The sequence below is a fragment of the Trichosurus vulpecula genome, chromosome 6 (assembly GCF_011100635.1).
Source record: "Trichosurus vulpecula isolate mTriVul1 chromosome 6, mTriVul1.pri, whole genome shotgun sequence".
Taxonomy (NCBI): domain Eukaryota; kingdom Metazoa; phylum Chordata; class Mammalia; order Diprotodontia; family Phalangeridae; genus Trichosurus; species Trichosurus vulpecula.
Window position 1 is genome coordinate 217,543,120 of NC_050578.1, and position 27,708 is coordinate 217,570,827.

General features: G+C 37.5%; 1 protein-coding gene across 2 annotated transcripts in view; it reads right to left on the minus strand.

The window, feature by feature from the left end:
- PCGF3 (polycomb group ring finger 3) overlaps nucleotides 1-27,708 on the minus strand; it is a 112,373-nt gene that overhangs the window by 14,233 nt on the left and 70,432 nt on the right. For both annotated transcript variants that reach the window (XM_036763259.1, XM_036763260.1), the window contains 5 exons: nucleotides 23,690-23,807; nucleotides 19,100-19,196; nucleotides 14,173-14,228; nucleotides 8,898-9,008; nucleotides 5,057-5,145 (listed from right to left, as the gene is read on the minus strand). In XM_036763259.1, the coding sequence (XP_036619154.1) occupies nucleotides 5,057-5,145; nucleotides 8,898-9,008; nucleotides 14,173-14,228; nucleotides 19,100-19,196; nucleotides 23,690-23,798 (462 nt within the window). In that variant the 5' untranslated portion in view covers nucleotides 23,799-23,807. The remainder of the gene's footprint in view (nucleotides 1-5,056; nucleotides 5,146-8,897; nucleotides 9,009-14,172; nucleotides 14,229-19,099; nucleotides 19,197-23,689; nucleotides 23,808-27,708) is intronic.

Consider the following 27,708-nt stretch of genomic DNA (forward strand, 5'->3'; position numbering starts at 1 on the left):
ATAGCTTTAGACAAAAAGTTTGGTGAGAAACCCAACTAGGTATAGTCATCTTGACCATTTAAGGATAAAACTGGAAAGCTAAAAAAGTAGATAAAAAAATGAAAAACAGAGATAAAGCTTTTTTTTAAAAGAATTCTTTTCACTACAAAGTGACAGCAAAGCCACAATATTTAGACAGTAGAGCCTTTGGTGTGCTACTACATAAGAAGGTAGTAATATTAATAAAGAAAATAAAGAAAAAGTAGCTGGATCATCATGCACATACAAAGAGGTCAAAGCTGGGAGGGCTGTACTTCTGAGGGTGTTGAGGTATAATTTCAAGATATCTCGAAAAGGAGAGAACGAAAGCTTGACAAAAATTTCAGATCTATTGACCTGTGTGCCTTCTTTTCCATTTCTACAATTTTTTTTATGAAAATAACTTACAAACATTGAGATCACCTTGATGACAAAACAAGGAAACAGGCAAGCTTTTGCTAATTACATTCTATAGCAGAACATGTGCTTATAATCTCACACTTAACTGAGTATCATAAATACAAGATCTCATTGTGTTTACTGTTTGATGACTTTCTTTAAAGCAGTATGATTTAGTCGAGTACTGGCTTAAACTAAGGGCTTTACTCCAAAAAGGTACCCAGAATTATAAAATAGTCCTTGAAAAAGTCAACAAGATATAACTTCATTCAATGAACCTCAGGTCATTAATATCAAGTGCAGCATAAAATGGGGAAAAATATTCAGTTCATCAAAGGTGTTTTGCCCCCATCATAAATGATGCAGTGTGCAGGGCACAAAGGAAAGCAGGATTCCCTACTGATGATTCAGGTCTTCCAGATGTTCCTGTCTGCAAATGATATCCCACTAATTGCATCAAGCCCAGAAATACTGCACAGCCTCTTCAATTAGATCCATAATCACTCGAGAGAATTTGGCCTAATCATGTACATAGGACAAATGAAACAGATGAAGAATGCTTATTGTCTATATTTTTATATGCAGTTGAACGGACAACCCATAGAGTTGGTCCATCTGAGCAATACATCTAATACAGGCACTGTGAATGTGCTGGGTCCAGGGATTGAATAGGAGGAAGACAGTAGTCTTTGGGAAACTACACAGTTCTTGTAATGACCACAAGCTTCTCTCCAAAACACAAGTCCATCTGTTTTTTTTTAATTTATTGAAGGCTTTGTTTTTACACCACATTAATTTCCCAATATACCCACCTCCCCCTGCACCCCTCCCCCACTCCAAGAGCCTTTCTTTCTAACAACCAGCAAAACCACTAACATATTGATCATGTCGAACAGCATACATAATGTTCCTTAACGACAGTACCAACTCTCTTACAAAAGGAAGGTGACCAAAGGTGCATCTTGTTAACTACAAATTTCTTTTCAGTGATGCTATGTAGCTACAAGTTATGGAAGCTGAGGGATACCCAGAGACCAATGGAGAGAGGTACATAGTTGGCACGAATAGGCTTCAACACACTCCCAACTAAGAATTATGCAAAGGAAGCAGGTAAAAAGAAGTCACCAGGGAAAACAAGATGGGTTGGTTACACAGTAAGAGCAAGAGATAACTGATATAGAGATAGCCCACGTGTTCTATCACAAAATGTCAGGAAGGCCCCCAGCATGTAGATTGGATCCATCAAAGTACTGAAATAAGACTCAAAAAAGAAGGTGAAGAAGCCATTCAAGAAGATGTACCTGTCTTCTTTCTAAGACTCATCATCATACAGAAAGTTGGACATTATGCTTTGGAGTGATACAATATTGTACTTTATGACTCACCCAAAATCACAATCTTTCGTGATTTGGATTTTTATTTCTCTTTGTATCACTAGGTAATGTGATGACCAGATAAAAAGATATGAGTGCTTTTAGTCCTGAAAATAAACTCTCACAAAAATACTTTATAATTTTTTCTCCTTAATGAAAACTGATATGGCTTTAGCTTTCTTTAAGCTGATCATTAATCCAAAGGGCTATGTTTATTTCACAAAAAAAAAAACCAAAACAAAACATTTTCTGTCTGCATGTGGTACCATCAGCATGTTTGGAGATATATGGATTTCTGTATACTCTGATTATGTTCATAATCACACTGAATTACATCCCTATTTCCCAGAGCAGCATTTCCCTTATCTGGCCATTGAACATGTTGGTTCCTGAAATGAAATATATTGAGGGAGTCCATAAATATAGGGGGATCTGGAAGAAGGAATAGCTCCAGGATAAGCAAAAAATTAGGGAAATCTTGGAAAAAAACAAATTCTATTTCTGTAACAAAAAAATTACCAAATGAATACTTCATATTTAATATTTGAGGAAAAAGTACCACTAAAATCAAATTTTCTCACAAAATCCTTATTCATATTGTTCAAAACAACAGGGTCCACAGAACAATCTGGGAAACAATATCCTAGAAGGTAGCAATAGCTCACATTTATGTAGTACTTTAAGGTTTGCAAAGCATTTTACACATATTATCTCACTGGACCCTCACAACAGCCCTGTGAGGTAGGTGTTGTTATTATATCCATCTTACAGATGAGGAACCTGAGGCTCAGAGGGGTTAAATGACTTCCCCAAGCTCCCCCAGTTAGTAAATGGCTCAGGCTGGTTTAGAACTTAGGCTTTCCTGAGTAAAGGATTGCAGGACAAGACTATATCTAGGATCAAAAGAATAGATTAACATTGATTCCCAGCTTCCTTACTCCATCGTTCAAAAAAGCAGCATGAGACAGAAGGTGTCCCTCCTCCTCCTAAGACTCCCCCCTTCCCACTACACCACTGATGCCTTCCCTCTTGCCTCCTCTGAGACTATTCCATTACGCCCCTCTCCTGATAACACCTCCTCCATATCTGAGTGCAAAGAACATGCTCAGGCCCCTCTAAACCTGGCAGTCTTCCTTGACACTCATAGCTACTGAACTGGCCTTGTCTTACCTCTATCCTTTCCTTTACTGCTGACCTCCTTGAAAAACATGTCTATATCTAATTCCTTCCTGTCCTTACTACACTATCTTTCCAAGTCTCTGCCCTCACGCTCTCATTTCCACAATGCTAATGAGATGGCTTCCTAAAAGGTCCGCAATGAGCTCTCACCACCAAATCCAAAGGCCTTTCTTTAGTCACAGTCCTCGTGGATGTCTCTGCAGCTCTAACACCGCTGACCAGTCAGTGCTTAGAGAGCCTTGCTCTCCCCTCGGCTTCAGAGATGCTACACTCTGTCTTTCTGATCTCTCCTCTTTGTCTCCTTCATCCACTCCTCATTTTCTTCATGACTCCTTTAAGTATGTGACTGTTCCTCAAGGGTCTGCCTTCAGCCCTCTTGTTGTTTGTCTCTATACTTTCTCCCTTGGCAATCTTATTTTTAACTATGACCTCTAGTCAGATGACTCACAAATACCTCCCATTGTCTTCAGAAATTAGATTTACATCTCAAAGCATCTACAGGATGTTCTACTGGCTACTGGAGCTCAACATGTACCAAGCTGATTTTCTTTCTCTTTAAACCTATTACTTCTTTCTTCCTTCCATCTGTGTAAATACCATTGAGTTTCCTATATCTGTAATTCTGGGGTTATCTTTCTGAATTTCCTTCGCATATCCCATCGATTCCAGGGTCCTGTTCATTCAACTTCTATAACATATCTTCAGAGGTGTGCTGGTAAATATTTAATAAGCAGCACTCAAAAAAAAATAACCAAAACTGCATGCATGACACACCTTTGAGTTTAATCTGTATTATTAATATTTTTCCATCACCTTCTTAGATCTAGACAATCAACAAAACAATAAATCAAATCCTGATTTGTAGCATTTGCCCATTTCCAAAGTGTAAATAATCACACTGAAAATTTAAGCGTTGGCTCAGTCTCTAAACCCAAGAGACAGTTTAGCAAGGTGGCTCTAGCACATTCCTGCCTATCTTGCATTAAAGTCTCCCTTCTCCATTCCTACTCCAGTTGCCCTCCTATAGATGCTCATTTACTACCCACCCAATGGCAACAACCTTCCAATATGTTTTCCTGTCTTTGATCCAACAAGTATTTTTTAAGTGCCCACTATGTGCAAGGCCTCCTCTCCCTCCAAACCATCCTTTAAACTGCTACAAGCATAATCTTGTCTTTAAAACTGTGTAGTTACATTGAACCTCTGTTCAAAAAGCTTCAGTAGTTTCCTACTATCTGCCAAGTAAAGTTCAAACATTCCCCCAGGTACTCTAGGAACTCTACAACCCATCTTTCTAGTTTTAGTTCTTATTACTCTTGACCAGAGGTTCTTGACCTAATGGTCTATGAATTTTTAAATGCTTCAAAAACTTCATTCCAATACAATGGTTTCTCTTGTTACTCTATGTATTTTAGTTCATTCATTTAAAAACATTGTTCTGAGAAGAGAGTCTATAGGTTTCAACAGACTGCCAAAAGGGTCCATAACACAAACAAGATTAAGAATCTGACCTAAACTTTATACACCCACCAATTCACTCCTGTGCTTTTGCTCTCCTGTTGTGCACAGCTAGAATGCCCTCCCTTATCTCTTGCCACCCAATGAATTCTTACTCATTGTTTAGAGGTTAAGTCAAAGACGCCTCTTCCAGGAAGCCTATTCTAATCCCTCAAGGAAGCAATTCTCTTCTGACTTGACATAGCAATCTAATGTGATTATCACATAATATTCAATATTATAGTTATCTGTATCTACTTATTCCTTTACTATAGTGTAAACTCCATAAAAACACCTAAGGTTGGTATATCCTATTAGAGAAATCCTAAAATTCTTAGGATGTTTATTGAGCAGCTAATTCTCTTTAAAATCTATCTGAGTCTAGGCCTAGTGATGGAACAAAATGTTTTTGTGAAGCCAACATGCAGATGACTTTATTATCTGTTAAGAACAAAACTTATCGGGGTAAAGCCACAGGCTTCTAATGTACTTGTGAACTTTTAAAATGTGCTAAATGTTACATGTCCAGAAACATAAATACCAGCAAAAGAGCATTTTAAGACACAAATATTGATGGAAAGATAAACTACCTGTTCATCACTTCTGTGATAGTCATTATCCTCTTCTTGTTTTTCTTCTGATGTTTCCTTATTGGAACTGTCATCGGCTTTTGTTTCACCTTTTAATACAAAGTAAATACTTTACTGACGAAATCCAGAATGTCTTGTTCATTACTCAAGTCTATGCAGTATAAGTCAAAGTGATATCAAAACACTAAAGTCTAAATAACATAGTAAGCAGAGTATTTGCCTATGGAATGCATGCAAAATCAAAGGCAGATAACTTAGGTGCAATGGACTCTAAAAGAGCATGGTCTTCTTCAAAACTAGATCATTCACCAGGCCCCAGTTACTTAATATCAGATAAGAAGTTTTCTGAATAGGTATATCACCCTACAATATTTCATAAATTATCACAAGGTGAGCTGATATCTACCATGTCTTTTCCATACTGTTAGCTCTTAGAGCATCTAACATGATGTTAATGTTTAAGTTTTTTTCAACGTAAGTCCTGAAGGAAAAAAACATATGTAGTCCCATACTATCTAACAATTGTTAGGAAATTTTTATTACTGTTGATTGTTAAAAATAGAATCTTTCCTGTAAAAAAAAAAAGTTATAGCCTTTAGGAATAAAATGTTCCAGGAGTTTATATTTAACTAGAACAGTCACTGTTCACTCAGAAAGAAATGTTAAGAAAAGGGGAAAAATACTATACTAATAAAAAAAACTAAGTAATTTAGCTCATTTCATGTGTCAATGAAGATTATTAATGCATTTAATACTATAGTAACTGGGGAGAACCTGTGATATTAACCCTTCACTGAAAGCCAAGTCAAATTAAGGTTTAGCCCAGGGCTTCTTAAACTTTTTGCACTCATGACCCCTGCAATGCTTCTTAAACTGTGGGTCGTGACCCCATACAGACTATGTAAGAATGGCAGACTTCCTCCTTAAGAGCCTAGACTTTATCCTTCTACATGGACATGTGATGGTGGTGTCAGAAAAGTCCCTACTTCTCACCATGGTGAAATCACAGAGGATATTACTCATCTCTAGAAGTCTACCTCTTTCCTTTTATCTTCAAATTCTTATATGCTTCACCCTGTTGCCAGAAAATTCTTAAACACTTTTGTTGATTTTTTTTGCCTTCTTTCTCTTTTTATTTAAAAAACAAACAAACAAAAACTATTTGTCGAAAGAGATGGCTCTCTTGGAGGGGGAAAGGTAGGAACATGGGGAGAAATTTTTGTGATATAAAAGCAAAAAATGTCAATAAAACTTTTTTTTTAAGGAAGTGACTTATTTTGTCTATCTCTGTTAAAAAGTCCTACTCCAAGACCTCTATAACATGGAAGGTACCTGTGGTTCTCGAAGGCTGATGTGCCAGTGGGCACAACCTCCTGAAGATTCTAATAAACAGGAAAGACTTTGAATGTGTGTGTCTTGCTAAGTACAGGGAGGTTCATCACCAAAAGGTAACATATCAAGTAATGAATCTGGTGGCCAGAGCAGTCCATGAAAAACCAGCCTTTGGTTGTGTGTGGCCTCTTCAACTTCTGCAAGGAAAGTGATGGCAGAAAGGGGGAGGACACAGAGTGCTGAGAACAACTGAGTCATAGGTTAATTTCACAGCTAGTGCTCTTTAAGTGAAATCTGTATCTAGGACCAGCAAGTTGATACAAACAACTAGAAGAACTGAACTATATCCATACTGACATTCTTGAACCACAGGAAGGACTCCAGATGTGGAGTGAATCCTCTATAGAGGATTTATGGAAAAACAAGAGATAGAATAGTACAAGATGAAGTGGCAAAAAGGCTTGTAATCTGTACCCACACTGATGGGATCACAGAATTATCTACAGATCTGTATTTATCTGATCATCCATAGTTTTGAGGTGATGGGAACATGTTACCTGATTTGTATTTACCTGATTTTCCCTTTGGAGGAGGATGGAAGACGTTAATTAACTATTACAAATGACAAAGTGAAACATCACAAGGCTCTCAGAGCATTAGGCATTCTGACTGTCTAAACTGAACTGGGACTGTGAAAATGAACCAATAAACCCGATTCAAAGAGCTCAGTTGGGCAAGTCCTTAAACTGGGGATTTTGTTCTAAAGAGAAGGAACCATTCTCATTTGGGGCCATGGAGAAGAAAGATGAACTGTGCCTAGATTTAGAGAACTTTAGCTAAGAATCAAATTAGAGAGGCAGCTAGATGGCAGAGTGAGTAGAGCACCAGCCCTGGAGTCAGGAGGACCTGAGTTCAAATCCGGCCTCAGACACTTGACACACTTACTAGCTGTGTGACATTGGGTAAGTCACTTAACCCCAATTACCCTGTCTTCCCCCCCTCAAAAAAATTTTTTTTAAAAAGATAAAAAAAAGAATCAAATTAGAAAGAAAAAGTACACTTAGTCTAAAACAGGATAGGTTTTTTATAACATATGTCTAATGATGGTGATTTTTCTCTTTTTCCTTGTGGGAAAAAAAACACCTAGTAATTAGAATAATGTTGAAAAAGGACCTAGGGACCAGGGGTTCCTAAAACTAGGGAGGTGACAATAAGTAGTTCCACTGGCCTCTGCCTTAATCATTTAGAGTATTATGTACAATTCTGGGCATCATATTTTAGGGAGGACATTTATAAGCTTAGACTATCCAGAAGAGAGTCACCAGGAAGTTTAAAGGTCTCAAGCTGATTTCCTACGAGCTAAAAGAACTAAGGATGTTTGGCCTGCAGAAAGTAAAACTTGAGTGAAAAAAGAGGTAATTGTGCTATCACATGGAAGGATTAGACTAGTTTTGCTTTTAGAAGGCAGAACTATAAAAAATGAGTAGAATTTGCAAAGAGATAAATTTAGTCTTGAAGCAAGAAAAAGGTTCTTAGTAATTAAGCAAAATCTCAAAGTGGAATGAGCTACCTTGGGAGGGAGTGGGTTCCCCTGCACTTGTAGTGTTCAAGCAAAGGGCAGATTTCCACTTGTTGGGAATAGTTATCTTTATTCAGGTTTGGTCTGACTAGTTGACCTTCAAGGTCCTGTCCAAATGAAAAGGGGGTGTGTGTGTGTAGACGGCGGTAGGAGAGAGGCAAGTGGGTTAATAACCAATGCACCTAGAGATGATGACTATGGTAGAAAGTGTGTATGTGCGTGGGGGGGGGGGGGGGGGTAGTGTGTGTGACATGGGACAGTTAGAGTTCAGGTAAACAGGCATCTGAAACCAGGAAGTCAAATCAGCTCAGGGAGCAAGAAAATCCAAGGAGGCTTAATGACTCAAACTGGAATACAGAGGTCAATGAGATTAGGGAAATGTGAATGCTGAAGGGTAGAATCACCTGAATTAGTTCAGAAAAGAGATTTTATTCCCAGAAAGTCTGGGACAGTTGCTTTATGTTGCCTCAGGCACAACAGATAAAGAGGAGGCAAGTCTCCTCTATCTTCTCTGAGAATACCTATTCTGGAACACACTTCCCTACTGCTCCTCCTTCACCCAATTTTATGCATTTTCTCTTCCTGTGATATATGCTTAGACAAAATGCGGGTTGTTCTGATACTTTCCCTCTCATTTTCTATGTGGGAAATGTATTCTGGGGTAAACAATCTTCTTATCCACAACCTCTACATTTCCTGGCCTACATGAGAAAATGTTTCTTCACTCTCATTATCTGTTATTATCTTCACATGTCATTATCTGTACCAAGGTTCATGGGTCCCCATAAATGTTCAAAAACATGAGTTATGTTGGAATACAGACTACTGAACACAGAATCTGAGTGCTGAGTAAAGCTTCTAATTTAACAGAGTTTAAAGAGATTCTTAGTGTAACTGATCACCACAAGAACTAGTCAGAAGATGGCTTACCATTCCGATGTGAGTCTAAGTGCTGCTTTGCAGAGCAAGTCTCCCCTTTGATGTCTCCTGGCACTTCCATGCCTAATTTGTGATAGAATTCCCTCTGTTTCCTCATTTCCGCTATTAAAAACAACATTTATCTTTTATTTTAACAAGGCCAATAGAATGCTTTTATCATATTAAAACTTTGCCCCACCAACAATAAGATCTCACAGAACTGTCAGCTGAAGAAAACTGATAATTTAGATGGCAAATTGCTCTAGGGATAGAGATATAGTGGAAAGAGTCAGGAGTTGAGGGTTCCTGCCTTGATTCAGTCACTCCTGAGTGGCTTTGGGTTTGTTAAATGAAAACAGGAGGTGCTGAACCAGTGCCTGATTATGCAAATGAATAACCTGTAAGCCTCCTTAAATAAAAATAAAATTATGTGCAGCTGTCCAAATCATTGTGCGACTCCTACAGATCCCTTTCCCTCTCTGGGCCTCCCATTTTCTCAGGAATGGTTGGGTGATCCATCTATGTTCCAGTTCTGAAATTAAATGCTTCCAATCTAACATCCACAAATGCTACCTCTTGCCCATTTTATATAGCATGCCTAGCAGTTCATATAATTGAAAGTGTCCAAAAAGCATTCATTGGAAATAGACGTGAGATCGGAGATACAGCTGTTTGTTAAATACACCTATTAACAACCTCCCTCTGTGCTACCCCATTCAATCAAGATTACTAAGCACCCACTTTGTACACAGTAATTTACTGGCTAATCAAGGGTTATCTGTTCTTTCTAATCTTTTTCACAAACTATTACTGTAACATGGGCCTCTAGCATTCATTAAAAGTGAACACACACACACACACACACGAATTGTAAACCATTAACAAGCATATTGAAGAATGCTCCAAATCATTAATGAAAAATGCAAATCAAAATAATTTTGCAGATTCCCCTCTTACCCATCAAATTGGCAAATACAAAAGAAGACTGAAAGATAATACTAGAAGTTTGTAGAAAGACAGGCATGCTAGCATGATATTACTGGGGCTATGAACTGGTCATTCTGAAAAACATTCTGGAAAGAAATCTGGAGCAATGCAAAGAAGCCGACTAAAATATCCACACTCGCTGACCCCAGAGATCCCTCTGCCAGTCACATATCTCCAAAGAAGCCAATGATGAAAAGAATACACATCAAATATTTATAGCAACACTTTGTGTAACTGCAAAGGACTGGAAACAAAGTAGATGCCTACTCATCAGGGTCAAGTTTAAAAAAATTGTGGCACATGAATAAACGAATATTACTATGCCATAAGAAACACTGAAGATGATAAATGTAGAGAAGTATGGAAACACTTATAAAGAATTGATACAAAAGGAAGTAAGCAGAACCAGAAAATATATACAATGTACAATATACAACAATGTAAACAGAGAGGACAAACTGTGAAATCATATTGACCAAATATGTCCACAAAGTAGAGATATGAGAATGCATCTCCTTTCTTTCCAGAGAGCCATGGGTATGGATAACTACACATCAGACAAAGTTGGCTGATATGTTGGTCTGTTTTTCTGAACTATTTTTGGTTTTTTTTAATACTTTGTTACATAGGATAGCATCAACACGAGAAAAAGAAGGAAATACAGTGATATAAAACAAAAGATGGCAATATTTTAAAATATATACATATGGAGAAATCATGGTGAAACAACTACCTAATCTCCCTTCTCCACCAGTGAGAAAGACAAATGGATGTCAGTTATAATTTAATAGCCACAAACCATCAGTCCTGGTCTTTTGGGGTAAGAATCAGACAATGAAGTCATAGAAAAGTCATACAGCATCACACACCTTCCTCCTCCCCTTCATTGGGCCCTTTTCTTTTCCTCCTAAGTCATGGCCTTAGGAGACCTGGAAGCCCTATTGGGGAGCAATGCCAAAGCCAGGCCAAATGTAAGACCAGCTATTAAATGTAGACAGTGCCCAGAAAGGTGATTTCTGAACAACTTATTTACCTTGTGAAGTTTAACTCCTGACCTTGGAATTACTAAGCCTGTAACACATGGCTCTCTGGTTTTGTTAGAAGTCACGTTCATTTATATTCTCTGCTGTGTTTGTGGGCTTGTTGCCTAGTGACTTCTTTTGGGGAACCCTTCAATCTCCCTTTCTGGCTAGCCTTAAACCTTTAGTCTCTCATTGCCTGCACCTGTGTTCCACCCTGTCTTTTTGACCTCACAGGGGAACTACAAATGGTCATAGCTGTGGAACTGCTAAATCTGTGCCCTAGGTATAACACAGTCCATGGAAATCTTGTATGAAGAGCAAAATGGAGATCTCTTCCATTTAAGGTCATAGAATTTTAAAATAAAACACTTTGTCTATTCCTGAGGAAACTTCCAAAATGGTACTTGCTACCATCTCAAGAGTATTGGCTTCAGACCAACAGTCCTGGGTAGAGACACAAAGTATACTATTACTAAGACCGTGTTTCAATAGGTACAAGAATTGAATCCTTTGCCACTAGTCTTAGCTGCCTGAATAATACGGGTAAAATCCTATTTAATGAACACCAATTTAAGAATGCATTCTACTGAGCAGAATTATTTTCCTGTTCGAGCAGACGGCTCATAGTTAAAGCTTTGCTGATCTGGCTCAAAGGAATTTGATAAAATGAAAGATCCTGTAGAACAGATGTCTTTGCAAATCCTAGTTCATAAAGTGGTCAATCTATGTAACAGAAATGTGAATTTGGTTGATTATTGCTTTTGATTTTCCTACACTTGTATTCTGGGGTACAAGACTGGTAGTTAGCAGAGCCAAGAAGGTAGGAGAGATGGAGGTAAGAAACTCAGGTAGCCAAAAACAAAAAAAAAGAAAGAAACAATACCTCCTCTAAAGTAGTTTCCATTTAAACATAATTCAAGTCTAATGAAGCTTACCCTGTGCCCCATGAAATATTTTAAAATGGGATTAATGGCCTATTGGAATATATACGTCACACAAGATTCTGATTTCACCTGAACTGAGAAAGGTCCACAAAAAAAGTACTGAAATTATGCAACATAAATAAGAAAAGTTATACTTTGGATCATATTGAAGAGGGCCTAAAAGAAGAATGAAAGATCTAGACATAAAAAACACAAGCACCTTTGTTGGTGACTACCACATTCTGCATAAAGCTTCCAAAGACGAGGCAAAGAACACTTCTCTGATTCCAAATGAATAGGGTAAAAACTTCACAGCTGTTCTACAGGCCAGCAGACAAAAGCTGGGGGAGTGAAAATACTTCTGTAGCAGGCCATTAGTACCAAGTGCTTGAGTGAATCAAGCCCAAGCTGATCATTTCTTCTCTCCCCAAATTCTAAAAATTATAATCAAAGGAAAATTTCTGTTCTAAAATGTCTTTTCTTTCTCCTCTGAATAAGATTCATCCATCTAAGAAGTCTGTCCCATGCTAGTGAGAGAGATTTTCCAACTTGAGAGGAGAAATGCTCTGAAAAGTGTAGGTTTGGACTGCCAAAAGAATAGGCAGTGTGAAGGCTCTTACACCCAGACATTATAGTCCCAGTTTCCCTTCAACTCAACTTCAGGAGACAACACATAAAAAGGAGCTGAAAAGCAGGAGGTGGGGTAGGGGAGCGGGTACTGGCATGGAGGTGGTGAAGCCCAGAGAATGAGGGATGGATGGGCCCTTCTTCAAAATGGAGGTTGTGGGAAGAGCTCACCAAGGGGAGAGGAGGGCCACAGGGATGAATGGAGAAGGCAAGGGAGAAGTAGTTGAAGCAAGGTGTTGAAATCCAGAGTATGAGTTTAGAATGGACTTACATTCTGGGATAGGATTCAGATGTAAGTACGCAGAACCCACCAAAGGAATATAGGATTAAAGACATTTCCATAACCAATGATTCCCTATCTCATTTCCCCCCAACCCCCAAGAGTATTCTCCTCTAATCAATCCTCCAACTCCAGAGCTTCTCTCCCTTTAAATACAAATGACTGTTTTCTACTTCCCTGAGAAAATTAAGACCAACTAAGGTAAGATTCCTTAATACTTTCTCCTCCAAACTGTTAACATCTCAGTATCTTCACTTCTCTCTCTCCCTCTCTCTCTCTGCCTAAGTATTTTCTTCTTCTCTCTAATATCAAAGAAAGACACAGTAGTGACTCCATGGGCAAATAAGAAGCAGTTGTGATTTTTGTCAGTACTGGAAAGTTCTGGTGTGGGAATTCCCTCCACCAAAAGCAGGTAGATCATAAGCTGGTTATGACTCAGTAGCTAGTAAAGTGTTTAGGGAGTTGCATGAGGTAAATGCTGGAAAAAAGGGGGTGCCAGCTGACCAGGGGAGGTCTGGAAAAACCACACATGGATGTGATGGAATATGAGAAATTCAAAGGAACACAGATAGAGTGGTATAAACAAATGCAGAGTGGAATGAACAGAACCAAAAGAATATACAAAATGACTACATTGATATAAATGAAAAGCATCCTTAAAGCGAGCTCAAATCTAGTTATTTGAATAAAAATCCCCAGCAGCAGGTAAGGAAACATACCTCCTTCTCTTGGCTGAGAAGTTGGCATCCTCAGGGTACTAATGCTGCATAGATTATCTCAGACCTGTTTTTCCTTAACTATTTACCTGTGTTATGAGGGGCTTATTTACCAGAGAAAGTGCTCTTCTACAAATGACTACGATGTACAAAAGGCACCAACAAAATTTACACACACACACACACACACATACACACTCCTTGTACACATGTCTGTTTGCATGTTCCACCTCCCTAGCAGACTATGAGCTTCTTGAAGACAGGGACTATTCTTCTTTCTAGAACCTCACACAACACTTTGCAGACAGTAAGCACCTAATGAATGCTTGTTGGGTTGGACTGGGAGAACACAACTAGGCTGACTTACTAGGCTCAGTGAATTACACTGCCAGGATGGCACAGGATACATGCAAGTCTGAATGACCACAGGAAACCCAAAAAAAACCCAACATTTCTGTGCATACACAAATGATCATAGATAAGGTCTTTCTGTAGAAATGGAAAAGACATTATGAATACAAGACAGATCATGGTGGAAAAGAGGCAAGTTCTAGCCAAATGTCAAATTATAATAGGTAAAAAAAAATCCATTTAACATTAGAAATTTGAGGGACACACAAGACTATATAGTACTGCAAGAGGAAAAATAAGTGAGAAGAAATTCCATGGCATTTCTGCTATCAGTGATATATATATAATTTAATAACTAAATTCTGACATTCTAAGACTTACCTTCTTGGAGGCCTGGTACCAATTTGTAAACAATATCTTGCATTGTCCTGTCATGACTGGCAAAAAAAGCAAAAACAAAATTACAATTAAAAAACATCTGAAATTATCATAAGATGCAAATTGAAGTGTTCTTTTTAAATTTCCTTTTCTATCTTGCATTGAGCAATACACAAAATCACAAAGGTTTGGAAGTATTTATTTTTTGCACTGTAGAAGAATCCAATGAGATGCATTATGTTTCTCATTTTTAAAAAGCTAAAAGCCATAAACACATGTGTTTTTAAAAATTATAATTTGTTTAGAATATACTTTGTTAAATGAACATTATGTAAGTTAGGGATCATGCATACATGAAAATTTATTAAGTTATAGAAAAGTATAAAAATATGAAAGAGCATTTTAATCATCTGTATTTCTAAATTATTCTGGGTTTTGAAAGGGAAAAACAGAATTGTCTTGTATACAGAATCATAATACCGTAGATCCAGAGTTGGAAAGCCCTACCATAATTTCCAATATTAAAGTGTAAGCACCAGTAGGTATGCCCTGAGTTGATACAGTTTTATAATATCACTGGCAAGATATCATGTGCAATGAGGCCCTCAATGTTTTCTGATAGTCATCAGATGACTGTATACTTCCAATGACCATCACTTATCTATGATGAAAGACACTAATTAACATTTAACCAATTTCAGTAATGAAGGGGGCCACTCTTTGGCAGAGGACATTGAACACATTCCCACACTTTTTTGAAGTATTGGTAAGTTTTGCTGATATTTTTTTCTCTTTTTCTTTTACTTTTTTCCCTTCACAAACATTCTTTTGTTATATATATGGGATGGTTCTCTGGGAGGGCAGGAGAGATAGTGGGTAAAATTTTAGTGATGTTAAAAAAAACCGTAAGGTATCAACAAAATTTATTTTAAAAACAACAACAAAAAACAATGGAAGAGTCCCATCATGACCTGTGAGGTTTCAGGTGTAATTTCAAAATGTGATTGTCATGAGGGAAAGGAAATAAACATTTCTATGTCAGGCAATGTGCTAAGTGCTTTACAATTAATATCTAATTTTATCCTTATGATAAACCTGTGAGCTAAGTACTGTTATTATCCCCATTTTGCAGTTGAGAAAACTGAGGCACACAGAAGGAAGGGGTTTAAAGTGACTTGTCCAGGGTCACACAGATCATAAGTATCTCAGGCCATATTTGAATTCAAGTCTTTCTGACTCCAGGCTTGGTGTTCCATCCACTGCGCCAACTAGCTTCAAGTGCTATACAAGAGCCAGTCTGCAAATAAATTTCTTAACAGACAATTTTGTGAAACACAGTAATTTTAATGAGATGTAGTAAAATTTTGTGATTTGAGTGACATGAATTCAAGCCCTGTTATATGTCAAAAAGCTGTTAAACTGTTATCAATAAGCTGCTGCTATTAATAATATTCATGCACACATAAAGTGTTCTGAACCAATAATGTAATCCTGCCTTCCTGTACTGCAAAAAAAACTTCAGAAAGCACCCAACCTGAGAACCTGATAATTACCTCAAAAATAGCTGTCACTGGAACCAAAAGTCTTAGTCACGCTTCAATGGGTATAGGTAAAGCCACAAGAAGAGTAGCATGGGGTCAACTTTTAATTGAATCAAGAAGAGTAGATTTAACTTAAATAAAAGGCTCTATTTAGTTGACTTTTTTCTCTAATAACAAAATTGGTACTTCCCGAGAGGTAAAAGTTTATGTATGAAAATTTGCAAAGACAAAAGAACTGATGAAGTCTTACCTTTCATCTCCATATCTCACTGTCAGCAAGCATATTAAATTGTAAAGTATAGGAATACAAATCTCTGACAGTTAATGGGATCCAATAACCTGAATCAACAGTGATTTTTGTTGGTTAGAGTAATCCCCAATCTTTCTAAATAAACAGAAAATTTCTGCTGACTTTCTAAGATTATGTTATATAGTTTCTGCCCTGCTAGGTCCTACTTAAAAACTCTTCTTTAAAGCCTAATTCATCCAAAAAATTTGTGAACGGATTAGTGTGCATAACAATGTAAGTTATAACTCCTCCACTGCTAAATAGACTGTCTTCTTTGAGTTGATGTGGCCAAAAAATATCTGCCACCAATATTTTAAAGATGAACCTTTGCAAACTACGTTAGTCCTCCAATGCCCAATAAATAATCAATTGCTGGGTTCACACTCAAAGATCTTCCAAATTGGTGGGATCTGCCAAAGTCCATACTCTGTTGCCATAATCCCTATTTCTGCTCTCCTGGGTTGGAAGAAATAACTTTACAAGTAAATAATTGGAGGGGCGTGGCCAGACAATCGTTTGAAACAGACTGCGGGGGGAGGAGGAGGGAGGGGAGTTAGTGGAAAGCTCAACAACAGTATAACAGGACCGTTGGAGCAGCTAACATGTCTCAGGTAGTATTAAGCAAGGCATAATGTCCCAACTGAGGAAAATGACATCCACTTTACTATGCCCCAGTCAGATTATATCAGAAGTACTGGGTTCAGTTCTGGTAGCCACATCTTGGGAAAAACACTGATAAGATAAAAGGTGTTAAGAGTAAGGTAAGCAGGATGCCATACAAAGAACTGGATGTTTAGGCTAGAGAAAAAGTGTTGAAGGAACATTAGGAGTAGAGCTCATAGCGGTCTCTTTCTCAAATAGGAGATTTTTTAACCACTGTCTGCAACATTGTTCAGTAACCATCTCACCCCCAGTCAACAGAACAGAACAGAACCTAGAAAAGTGGCAGTTCATTTTGCAAAGTTTAATTCCCCGACAGAATTCTAGCCCATCCAAACTTCTGTTCCCTTTAAACAGGCAATCCTGACTTTTCATTGCCTCACCTTGTATTGCCCTACTCATTTGAAGATTCCTTAAGACTTTAGAAATATTTCACTTCTCAGTCCCTATGTAACCAGTGGCCAAACACATGTATAGGGTTAGGAGAGCAGGCATAGTCAAGATCTTCTCTTATAACACCTTATTCTAAGAAGCAGTTAGTTTCCAAGAAGCTACTGTATCTAAAGAGAGAACACTTGAACAACAAAATCAATTCTACTGAATCTGTGTGGAGATTTACAAATTTACAACTATACCATCTTTAGTTTAGATATATTATCTTCTTTCCAATTCTCTACCTCTTCCTAAAAATCTCCATTTTAAATAACTCACAGCCACTTAAAACTTAACATGTCAAAAACAAAGTAAATTTTCTTCTTCTTTTCTGCAACCACCAATGATGCTCCTATTATTGCAGTTTTCCCAATGGGAAGTTTAAAAGTCAGCAGTCTAAGTCATACAGTAGATTCACCTATGGGACTTGGAGTAAAGTTGGGCAATCCAGGTTACTGAGTCCAGACTGTACCAGGGCAGAAGTATCAGTAGCTTCAGGTAATTAATGGCTAGGCAAATGAACAAGGTAAATTCAGGAACAGGTGCAGAGTTGTTAATGTGGAAGGGCTTCAAATAACTAAAGAGCAGCTGCTTCCACAGGTGCCACCCTAGACACTAAGGCACCTTTCATCAAGGACATTTGTGTCTGAGCAGGCAGGGCCCCCTCTCAGAAAGTTTCCCCTCCCCTTCCCTCCTGTCTCTGTCTGAGAGACTCTTCTTCATTCCAGCCAACCTGCACAGCACTTCTGTAACTACTTCTTCACAGCCATAATTCACCACTGCAGCTTAAACTCCATTGTTCAAAATAGCTTTAGTGGCTCCCTATTCCTCTAGGACAAAATCCAAATTCAGCCTGACATTCAAAGGTCTTGTCCATTTGGTTCCTACCTACCCTTCTAGTTTTATTTCTTACTGGACTACACCCCCAATTCCCCATTCTATTGTCTCCTTCCAGGAGCTCACACAAGCTCTACCTCAGGCCCACCCTGACCTCCAAAGACAACCTCTCCCTTCAGGTCTGGCTCAGAGGCCACCATCTCCTCTGCAATCTTCCCAGATCCCTGCTTCTTACTGCTCTCTTATCTGGCTCCAAGTTGTACCCCCATAGAAGAATGTAATTTACATGAAGTCAAAGACTCTTTGGCTTTGGTTCTCGCATCCGCAGGGCCATGCACTTAGTAAATGGTTGTGGAATTGAAAGCAGGAGCCTCATGTGTCTTGCCCTAGCACACTCAAGAACTACTCTATGCCCAACAGGTAAATGCTGACTGAGTCCATGTATATGTGAAGAAACTATCTCAGTCATTCCCCATGTGAAGGGAGGACCGGGAATACAAGACAGAGTTTTAAGAAGTGTCTGCTTCCTGGGGTATAAGAAAACAAGCCATCCATAACTGCAGACAAGAGTCTAGATGTTGAACAAGGTTCTGGGCAGGAGTGCTAAGGGGCTCTCTCTCAGCACAAGTCCTTCTAGAAGGTCAGAATCTACTGCACCTACTACATTAAGTTTTAAATATTGTGTAAACATAAAAATATTATTACGAACAAAAAAAATAACATTTAGTCAAATTTAGTTTCTGAAAATTAAGATTTTTTTAAAAATTTATTTTAAAATATGAAATTTTCAATCACCCTTAGAAATTCAACCTTCCAATTTATGTTGGACAAACATTTGTGGAGTGTGAACAGAGATTATTTCATTTTAAAGGAAGAAAATGTGTAGTTCTTTAGGCCAAGAGACATCATAACACACAGTGGCATGCCCTAAAAGCAGAAGAACAGAAAAGGGGCACTTGGTATATGCATGAGGAACTGTATTTTAATCCACACCAAGAAGAAATGCCATTAATTAGCATGATTAGCCACAAAGGAGATATACATAATTAAATTTTTAAAAACTATGATGAATAATTTTACCATACAATATGCTGTCACCACGCCAATATGCAAGTTATTTTCATGCACTGTTAGTTTCATATCTTCTTTCTCTCTTATAATGCGTACTTACCCAATGTATTGCAGCGGATGACTCTGATGAATAACAATTCTACACGTAGGACAAGTGTTATTTTCTTCCAAATACTTTACCAGGCAACTTCTACAGACTGTTTTCAAAAGTATATTTAAAGTTAGAAAACTAAATTCTCAAATTAGAAAGTGTTCATACAAACTATTATGAATATCTTTAAGTGCCTAAAAATGAGTTACCATGAATTTCTAAAGATTTGAAAAGTTCATTCTTCAAATTTTCACATGCATACCTTATTCCTGGCTTCAGGCAGGAAATGATTTGATACTCTTATCACCCCTAAGCTGACAGTGGACAAAAAACGTGGGCCCTCTCCCCCCACTAAATCTACTTTGCTTGCTTTTCTGTGTTTGGGGGGTAAAAGGTGAAAAATGGAAGAGACAGGCAAACTGATTCAGGTGTGGGGACCAATGTCAAGGGCCATGAGGTAATGGGACAGAAGTTTCAGAATCTCAACATTTTCACTGTGAGACTGTTTTTAAAAATCATATTCACTTAGATGAAGACTAAAAGGTCATAACCTTTCCTTTGAACTAACTTAGGACTGAAATGATTCTTTCATTGTTGTGGGTACTGACTCAACTGGCCAAGACTGCAGCCCCTCCATACTTAAGCAGAGCAGCTGCAGGGGCTGCTGCACATCCTGTAGCTCAGCTGGTCCTTGGTGGTCTGGTATAGCCAGACCTAGTAGCTCTGGCCAGAGTGCGTATGATACTGGCTTCACCTTCAAGAATCAGGCATCAGAATATTCTGGATTGGTTAAAGCTGAATATAAGTCAACTAGAATAGTTTTGAACAAGCTACCCCACCAGCATCTAAAAATACAGCTAATCAAAAGGTATATCTGAATGAGTTTTATTTTCCTTACCATAATTACCAGAAAAAAAACATTTCTAATTTGCTTTTTCCATTTTCACTCTGCAGGGTAGGGGTGGGAGGTAGGCTTTCATCATATTTTAAAAATCGATGTTCCCCAGAACCCTCAAATGTATCACCCACTGGCATATTAACAATCCTTAGTACATACACCACACTTAAAATACTTAAGATTATAAAACCACATTGTAAAGTTAAACAGTGACATCTACCTTTCAGTTAAGATAATGCAAAAAAAACTCAACTGCAGTACCAGCTGAAATTTTAAACGATCAAAACAAATGGGTTTATTAAGCATTAAAATACATATAGTAATATGATAAAGAGTATTTATTTGAACATGATACTAAAGGGTATTCATATCCTATTTTATGTTCATGAGAAATTGTCAGGGTCACATTGATAGCAATTCCTGCTGACTATGAGACATGTAGTTCTTTGCTACACACTCAAGAGTCTCCAATAAAAGGAGCTGTAAGCAGCTGAGTTAAATGATACAGCTGCTACCCAGAAAAGCCAAGGAAAAAGGCCAGCTGCTAGTACAATGTTGCCAAATTCAAGGCTCTCCAGCATCGCCTCTACATAACAAGTTATAAGGGCCTTAGATCTCATCTTACAGAATTTTCTGTCTCCTATCTTTTTCATACCTTAAGTTTTTTTCTGTAACCCTAGAGAAAGGAGGGTACATTATTTCTAATTACTTTTTGACCCACAGTGGTTTACTTACGATGATTAAAATGATATTGGGGTGAGAGGAATAGTTCAGGCAACAGTGTCAAACTCAAATAGAAACAGGAGCCATTAAACACTAACATACAGATTTCCCCAGGCTTAGAAAACCACATCCTAACATTATCTATGTTTTATTGTATTTTTATTTAGTTTAATAATATTTCCCAATTCCATTTTAATCTAGGTCAGGCTGCACTGGGAGGAGTGTGGGAAGGTGGATGACACCCTAGATCTAAGCTATGAACTTTGGCCAGTTTTGCATGAACCCTGCTCACGTGACATTTCACTATGCTTAGTACCATTTGCAAACTTCAAAAAACCACCCCTCAATTTCCCCCTGTAGACCATTTGTAAAAACAAATCCAATGGCGCTTTATGCCTATTTCTCCCACCACTGAGATCACAGTTAAAGCAGAACTTTGAAATCATCTGATTCAATTCCATTCTTTTCCAGATAACCACACTGAACTCCAGAGAGGTGAAGTGACTTGCAGATGAGTCAAGATCAGAACCTGGGGATCAAGACTCAAGAGTCTAGGGTTCTTTCTACCACATCAAGTGGCCTCTTCCCCTACATTTTTCATGGTATTTTCATTTGGCCTCTAATGTTATCAGTCTTTTTGAAAAGTCTAAATCAGAATTTTTCAATCTTTGGACCAATTACTATATAACATTTAGAAATTTTATCACAGTATCTAATATTTTTAATAGTAATTAATAGTAAAAACAAATGTAAATTCAAATGCATGGCTTTATGTATTACATAGAGCATATTAGGATTCTTATTAAGTACCAGATGTGTCGTATTGACTCTGGATTCCATCCAATGCAAGAAAAGCATGTGGGGGAGGGACTCCAGATCAGCTTCTACCACCCCCTCCTGTCACCAGCTGATGTGCCACAAAAAAGAGGAGGAAGTTGTGCATCATTATAGTAGCAAGAACCATTCAATTTAGAGTCAAAGTTTGAAGATCCTTTCCATCTCTAAGTATTATGATGCTGTGTTTCCCCATCATACCATGGCTCACTGGAGCCCATCACAAACTGTACTTTACCTTATAGGCCCTCAATTCATGGCCCTTGCTCCAACAATCACTAACTTCAAAAAACTTTTAGTTGTCCTAGCCTTCCAGTGTCATTAAATTATTAAAATAAAGGGTCTCTACACCCTTCTTCCCAAGTCCTTCTCATCTGCTTGCTCAGTGAAGGAGGGGGGTAGAGTCCCCAGCACCTGAATCTTCCTTCTTGCCTTAAAACATACTAAATGCTCATGCATGGCTAGGAAAGTAGAAAATCTACCTCAATGAGAGAAAATTCCCAGTCTTTTGTGAGGTCACTTAGGTCACAAATAATATAATTTGTCCTCCTAATCTCTCAATCTATAAATATTTTTTAATGGCTTAATAGGGTTTAGCATCTGAAATGTGCTTTTTTTTTTACATTTGAAAAGCACTTTTTAATATATTAATAAATTTATCTAGCTCCTAAATTTTGGGGCGACATGATATAGTGGGAAGAACACTAGACTTGGAGTCAAAGACGCATTATTGACTATTCAATATTAGGCAAGTCACTTCCTTCAAGACACTGAGGAAACCAGGGTTCAATTTAATCTATAAAATGTAATCTATAAAAAGTAAAATATTCCTTGTACTGCTTGTTGTATATGGCTGTTGTGAGGAATGTAAAGTGCTACATAAACATGTGCTATCAGAATCATCTAAAGCAAATCTGCTGACCCTGGATTAAACTGTGACTACTAATTCCCCTTGTTCACATGACAGATACCTGCAAGAAACTAACAGATCGGGTTATTTAAGTTTTCCTTTCCAAGATAGGAACCATGTTTGCTTTTCCTCAATGTGAAGCTTAAGTATTTAGTGTTCCTACCAGGAGTGTGCTGGAGCAAGCTGGACAACAATTGTTAAATTTTCAGTGGGAGCATTTATACATTGAAAACAATCACACATTTAAACACTGAAAATTGGTAAATGCTACCAACCAGGACTTGATTTACTGTCTGCACTTATAAAGTAATGGGGAAAATGTTAATAATGCATTCTGTCCTGTGGACTTTTTTTTAAATCCTAGAGAGCCAGCTATTAAACATTTAACAGCACATCCCTGGGTCCCTCTATCTTGACCATAGTTTTCACTTTGACTGTCATGGAAGGAAACCTCACCAGGGCTTCTTTGGAACTTTCCTCATGAACAAAAAGTCCTTTAGCTCACTGGTCACTTGTCCCAACACTCGGGTCAACAAGCCCTTAATTTTTACTCTAGACCCATCAAAACTAATGGTGTGTGTGTCAGTTCAAAAATACTCTGCGTGTATCTTTCCTAATATATCAAATTTGTCAATTTTTTTAAACTGGATATAGGATTCTTCTTTAATATGTTCTATAATAAAGGGCTATGTCTACTAACCAGTTCTGTAAGAATGAGGCCTATCTCCCATGTGTCAACTCTGAATATACCTTCTGTACTAAGATAACTAATTGGTCCAAATGCCTGTGGCTGGCTTTTTCCCATAAGTAATTTACTTGTAAATTGTTTAAACATCACAGGTTAACTAATTTTTAAGAAATTTAATGTATTATAGCTTCTGCACATTTTATTTACAAGCAATTTTTCTAATTTCTATAATGATTATGAAGACAAACTGTCACTACATAATTGAACTTTCTTAAATATACTGCTTCAATTATTTTTTATTTTCCCATTTGCTTCTTCTATTACAAATTACTACTACTAAAATTCCATAAAACCAACTATAGTCCTTTTTCCTTATGTGCTTCCACTGTATACTTTGGAACTAAAATGGTACAGTACAGCTTTTTCCATACTTGGCTCATGCATATGCTTGGATCCAGCACAGAATGATCTTCAGCCAGAAATAAGGGACCTATGTCACTTGAGTTTTTAAAATTTTTAACATTCTAAAATAACTTTTATACATACAGGTATGCAAACACTCCGTTACAGTGGTAGCATCAATTAGGTATCCATTGCACAGGCGGCATGTGATATGGGCATTTATGTCCCAAAGTTTAATCTTTCTGGTCAACATCTTTGGTGTCTGTAAGAGGGAAAAGAAAAAAGAAATTAAGATCTGAAAAAAATAATGAGCACTACTAAAAGTTCACTTTTTATCTATGTGAATCAGCTTAATAAATATGACTCAAATGATTCTTTACTTGATCTCATTTCAACACTATTGCCTTGATATATTAGAGTCCTCTATCGCAAAGAACCAAAGAGACAGACTTTAGTCAGGTACAGACAAAAATGAGCAAACCTCTTTTGGCAGTACTAAAAGAGGTTTGCTCATCTTATGTGAGGCACTGAAAAAGGAACAACGAATTGTTCTTTGTATCGATTACAATCGTCTTATGTGAAAAAAAAAGGTGTCAGAATATTGGCTTTTTTTCCCATTAATTTAGGAAAAGATTCATGTTATCAAAATATTTTGAAAAACACTGCCTATAATTTGGAGTTACTAATCTAAATTTTGCTTAATTTCAACTTATAGCTATTAATTTAAACGGTATGCCAGAAATTTGCTTCTGTGCTTTCTTTAATATACAAAAATGACTGTAGCTCATCAGGAAAATGTGTTCATAGAATGATTTCACTGGGTGTGGAGATGGCTTTGAGGCTAAGCCCTCTGCTTAACCAATGACATCCTCTTTCCTGGTCTTCTTGTAACCAATGGCATTTAATAAAGATAAAGCTGATATATATTAAAGAAATTAATTTTTGCCTAGTTGGAAGGTTAAGTGGCCCTTTTGCAAATTGAACCCCTTATCATAATGAGCTATTTGTGTCCAGAGATATTTAATTTAAGTTAAAAAAAAATTTAAACACTGGTCCAGGAGGAAAAACAGGCCTCCTCTACCTGCTCCTCCTCTCTTTCATAATGCCCATCTATGATCATTTAAAAACTTCTCCTCCTTTAAGGTTCCCTTCAATCAAACAAGCCCAGGGCTGTCACAGTCATCTACAAGCCTTCCAGGTCATTTGCCCTTCATTTTTTTTCCTCTCTCAAAAAATAATCTTGTTTTAACATCGCTTCCATTTCCAAATAAATTCCCTTTCCTCTCTCCTCAATAGAAAATTATCCCCTGTAACAGGATAATCACCAACCTGAATGGAGAATGAAGGAAGGGGACAGGATGGAGAAGACTGACAGAACTACAGGCTAAAGTATTTGATAAATATGGAGGAGTCCTGGAAGATGATGCCACAGTTCGGCGTAATAATTATAGAATCTTAGCGCTAAAAGAAACCTTAAAATCCTGACCATAATTGGCAGATATCCCATGTACGACAACCTGGAGAAGTGACTCCTACTCAGTCTCCACTTGAAATTTTCAGTCGTGGGACTATGTTTCTTCAAACTACTTTTACACACACACACACACACGCACACACACACACAGTTACAAACTGCAATTCTACATACAGAATTATAAGTGAAGGAAAAAACTAAGTAGGCAGAGCAATAATTCTCATCAACACTTTAGAGATGAGAAAACTGAAGCTGAGTCTGGCTACACGAGGTAACTTGCTCACTTGGCCAGTGGTGCTCTCTGCCGCCTGCCATCACGGTGTTGCCCTTCATTCAGAAGGTGCAGCAGCCCCTTCTCTTGGCTTGAATGAGGAGAAGTGAGGAAAAGAATGGGCTCTTTGAGGAAGGTTTTAAAGGATGCAGTGTCACAGAGGAAAATAAACAGTTTAATTTAAGGAGGTGACAAGAAGGAAAGTTTGCGGACATGTGGGGAATCTGTTTATAAGCACAGGAGAAGGATCCATCCCAGTGGGGCTGGAAAAGGAAGGCTCAAATCCCAGCACAATCACTACTCCCTGTGTGATCTTAGGCTTGAAAGGGCTAGACTAGATGAGAACTCATCTTTGTACAATGCTTTGGGATTTCCAAAGCACTTTCCTCACAATGCCTTGCCATCCACATCGGCCTTGGGACTCATACCACAGCAGTGCCCCCTCTCTCCCCAACAATTACTTGATAAAAGGGTAGGAGTATAGAGCTCTACCCCAAACACCCATTTAAAGAGGGTCATCTCTTCATTCCCCTCCTGGATGAACTCCTTTGGCTTTCTCCATCATACTGTAGCCTAGACTGGTACCTTCCCTTCCCTCCTCTCCCCACTTTTCAGCTTCCTTTTGTGTGTTATCTTCTCTCAATAGGATATATACTCCTTGAGGACAGGCACTGTCTTTCTTTTCCATATTTGTATCCCTAGAACATAGCAGTACTTGGCACATAGTAGGCATTTAAATATTTATTGACTGACAAGTATTTTTCAGAGAACATGACATGCATCCATGGTCACAGACCTAAGGTTATTGCCAGTATGTGAATCTGTTTCCTGATTATGTCACACTGTTACAACATTTTATGATGATTCAATTACCACTAAGATCCCTTTCGACTCTCAAAACCTCTGATCTCAGTTTCTCGGCAGTGAGGAACAGAAGGAGTCTGGGATTTAGAAAGGGTATTGGTAAGTGCTTGATTGTTGAGTAATTTAACCACTTGACTATTTTTCTTTCTTCTTTAAGTTTTTAAATTTATTTTTAAACTTAAATACAAAATAAGAAAAAAAATCACCATGTACACAGCAGAACATGAGAGGACTCAATATAGAACAATAAATTTCCATTTCAAGAAAACCTATAATGAATACTACACTTTATTTTCAAAGCTGTCCATCTTTTCTTTGCTTCCTTGTATGTTTTCTTGTCCTCTGTTGTGCACTTTTCATTTTATTTTTTCCCCTTCCTGCCCCCCCACCCCGCCACAAGGCTACAATTAAACACAGGTGTGTGTGTATGTATGCATGCATGCATGTATGCGTGTATGCATGTATATGTGCATGTATGCACATACATATGTATACACTTACATATCCATAAACATAGACATATATGCGCATATACACTCAAACACATGTATGTAAAACAGTATCATGCTTATTTCCACCTGTTATCTGTCTCTCTGACGAGGGGATAGCATCTTCCAAGTCTTTCCATATTTTTCTATATCTACCAACTCATCATTTCCTACACTGCAACAATATTCTGACCCAATTTTATCTTGGAGATTGTCTATGAGAGTTTTCCCCCCAATTTTCTACATTCCCTCTGCTTTGGCTACATAGGTTTTATTTATACAGGAAATTTTTAATTTAAAATAATCGTAATTATTCATGTTATACTTCAACACTACTCTTATCTTACAGTATGGTTTAAGGTCTGATACTACTGAATCTAGCTCCTTCACATCTTTTCCCCCCATTTTCCTTGAAGTTCCTGACCCTCTGCTCTTCCAAATGAACGCTGTTATTATTTTTTCTGACTCAGATAATTTTTTAGTAATTTAATTGGGGTGGCATTACATAAATAGATTCATTAGGTAAAACTGTCATGTTAAAAATTATATTAGCTTTACCTAACCATGCTCAATAAATATTACATCAATTATTTAGAACTAACTTTGTATAAAAGGTGTTTTGTGTTTATATTAATATAGTTCCTGTGTCTGTTTTGGCAGGTATACGCTCATTTTTTTTACTGTCTAGTTATTTTTATTGTCTAAAACTACCGATTAATACGGCTGATGCTTAGTGTAGTTTCCCTATTTTTCTCTTTTAATTAAATATGATTTTAGCTTTAACTTTGTCTGAGATCATGATTACTACCCCTGCTTTTTAATATAATATTCTACTCCTGCCTTTATTTTATGTTTGTGTGTATCTCTCATTTTTATAGCATTTCCTGAAAGCAACATTTTGTTGAATTCAAAAATTTAATCTGGTATCGGTTTCTTTTATAGGCCAATTCATTCCATTCACATTCTAAACTATAATTACTTACTGTATATTTTCCTCCTTCCTATTTTCTTCAGTATCCTCATTCCTCTGGTTCACTTTTACCCACTACCCTGCCCTCCTATTCCT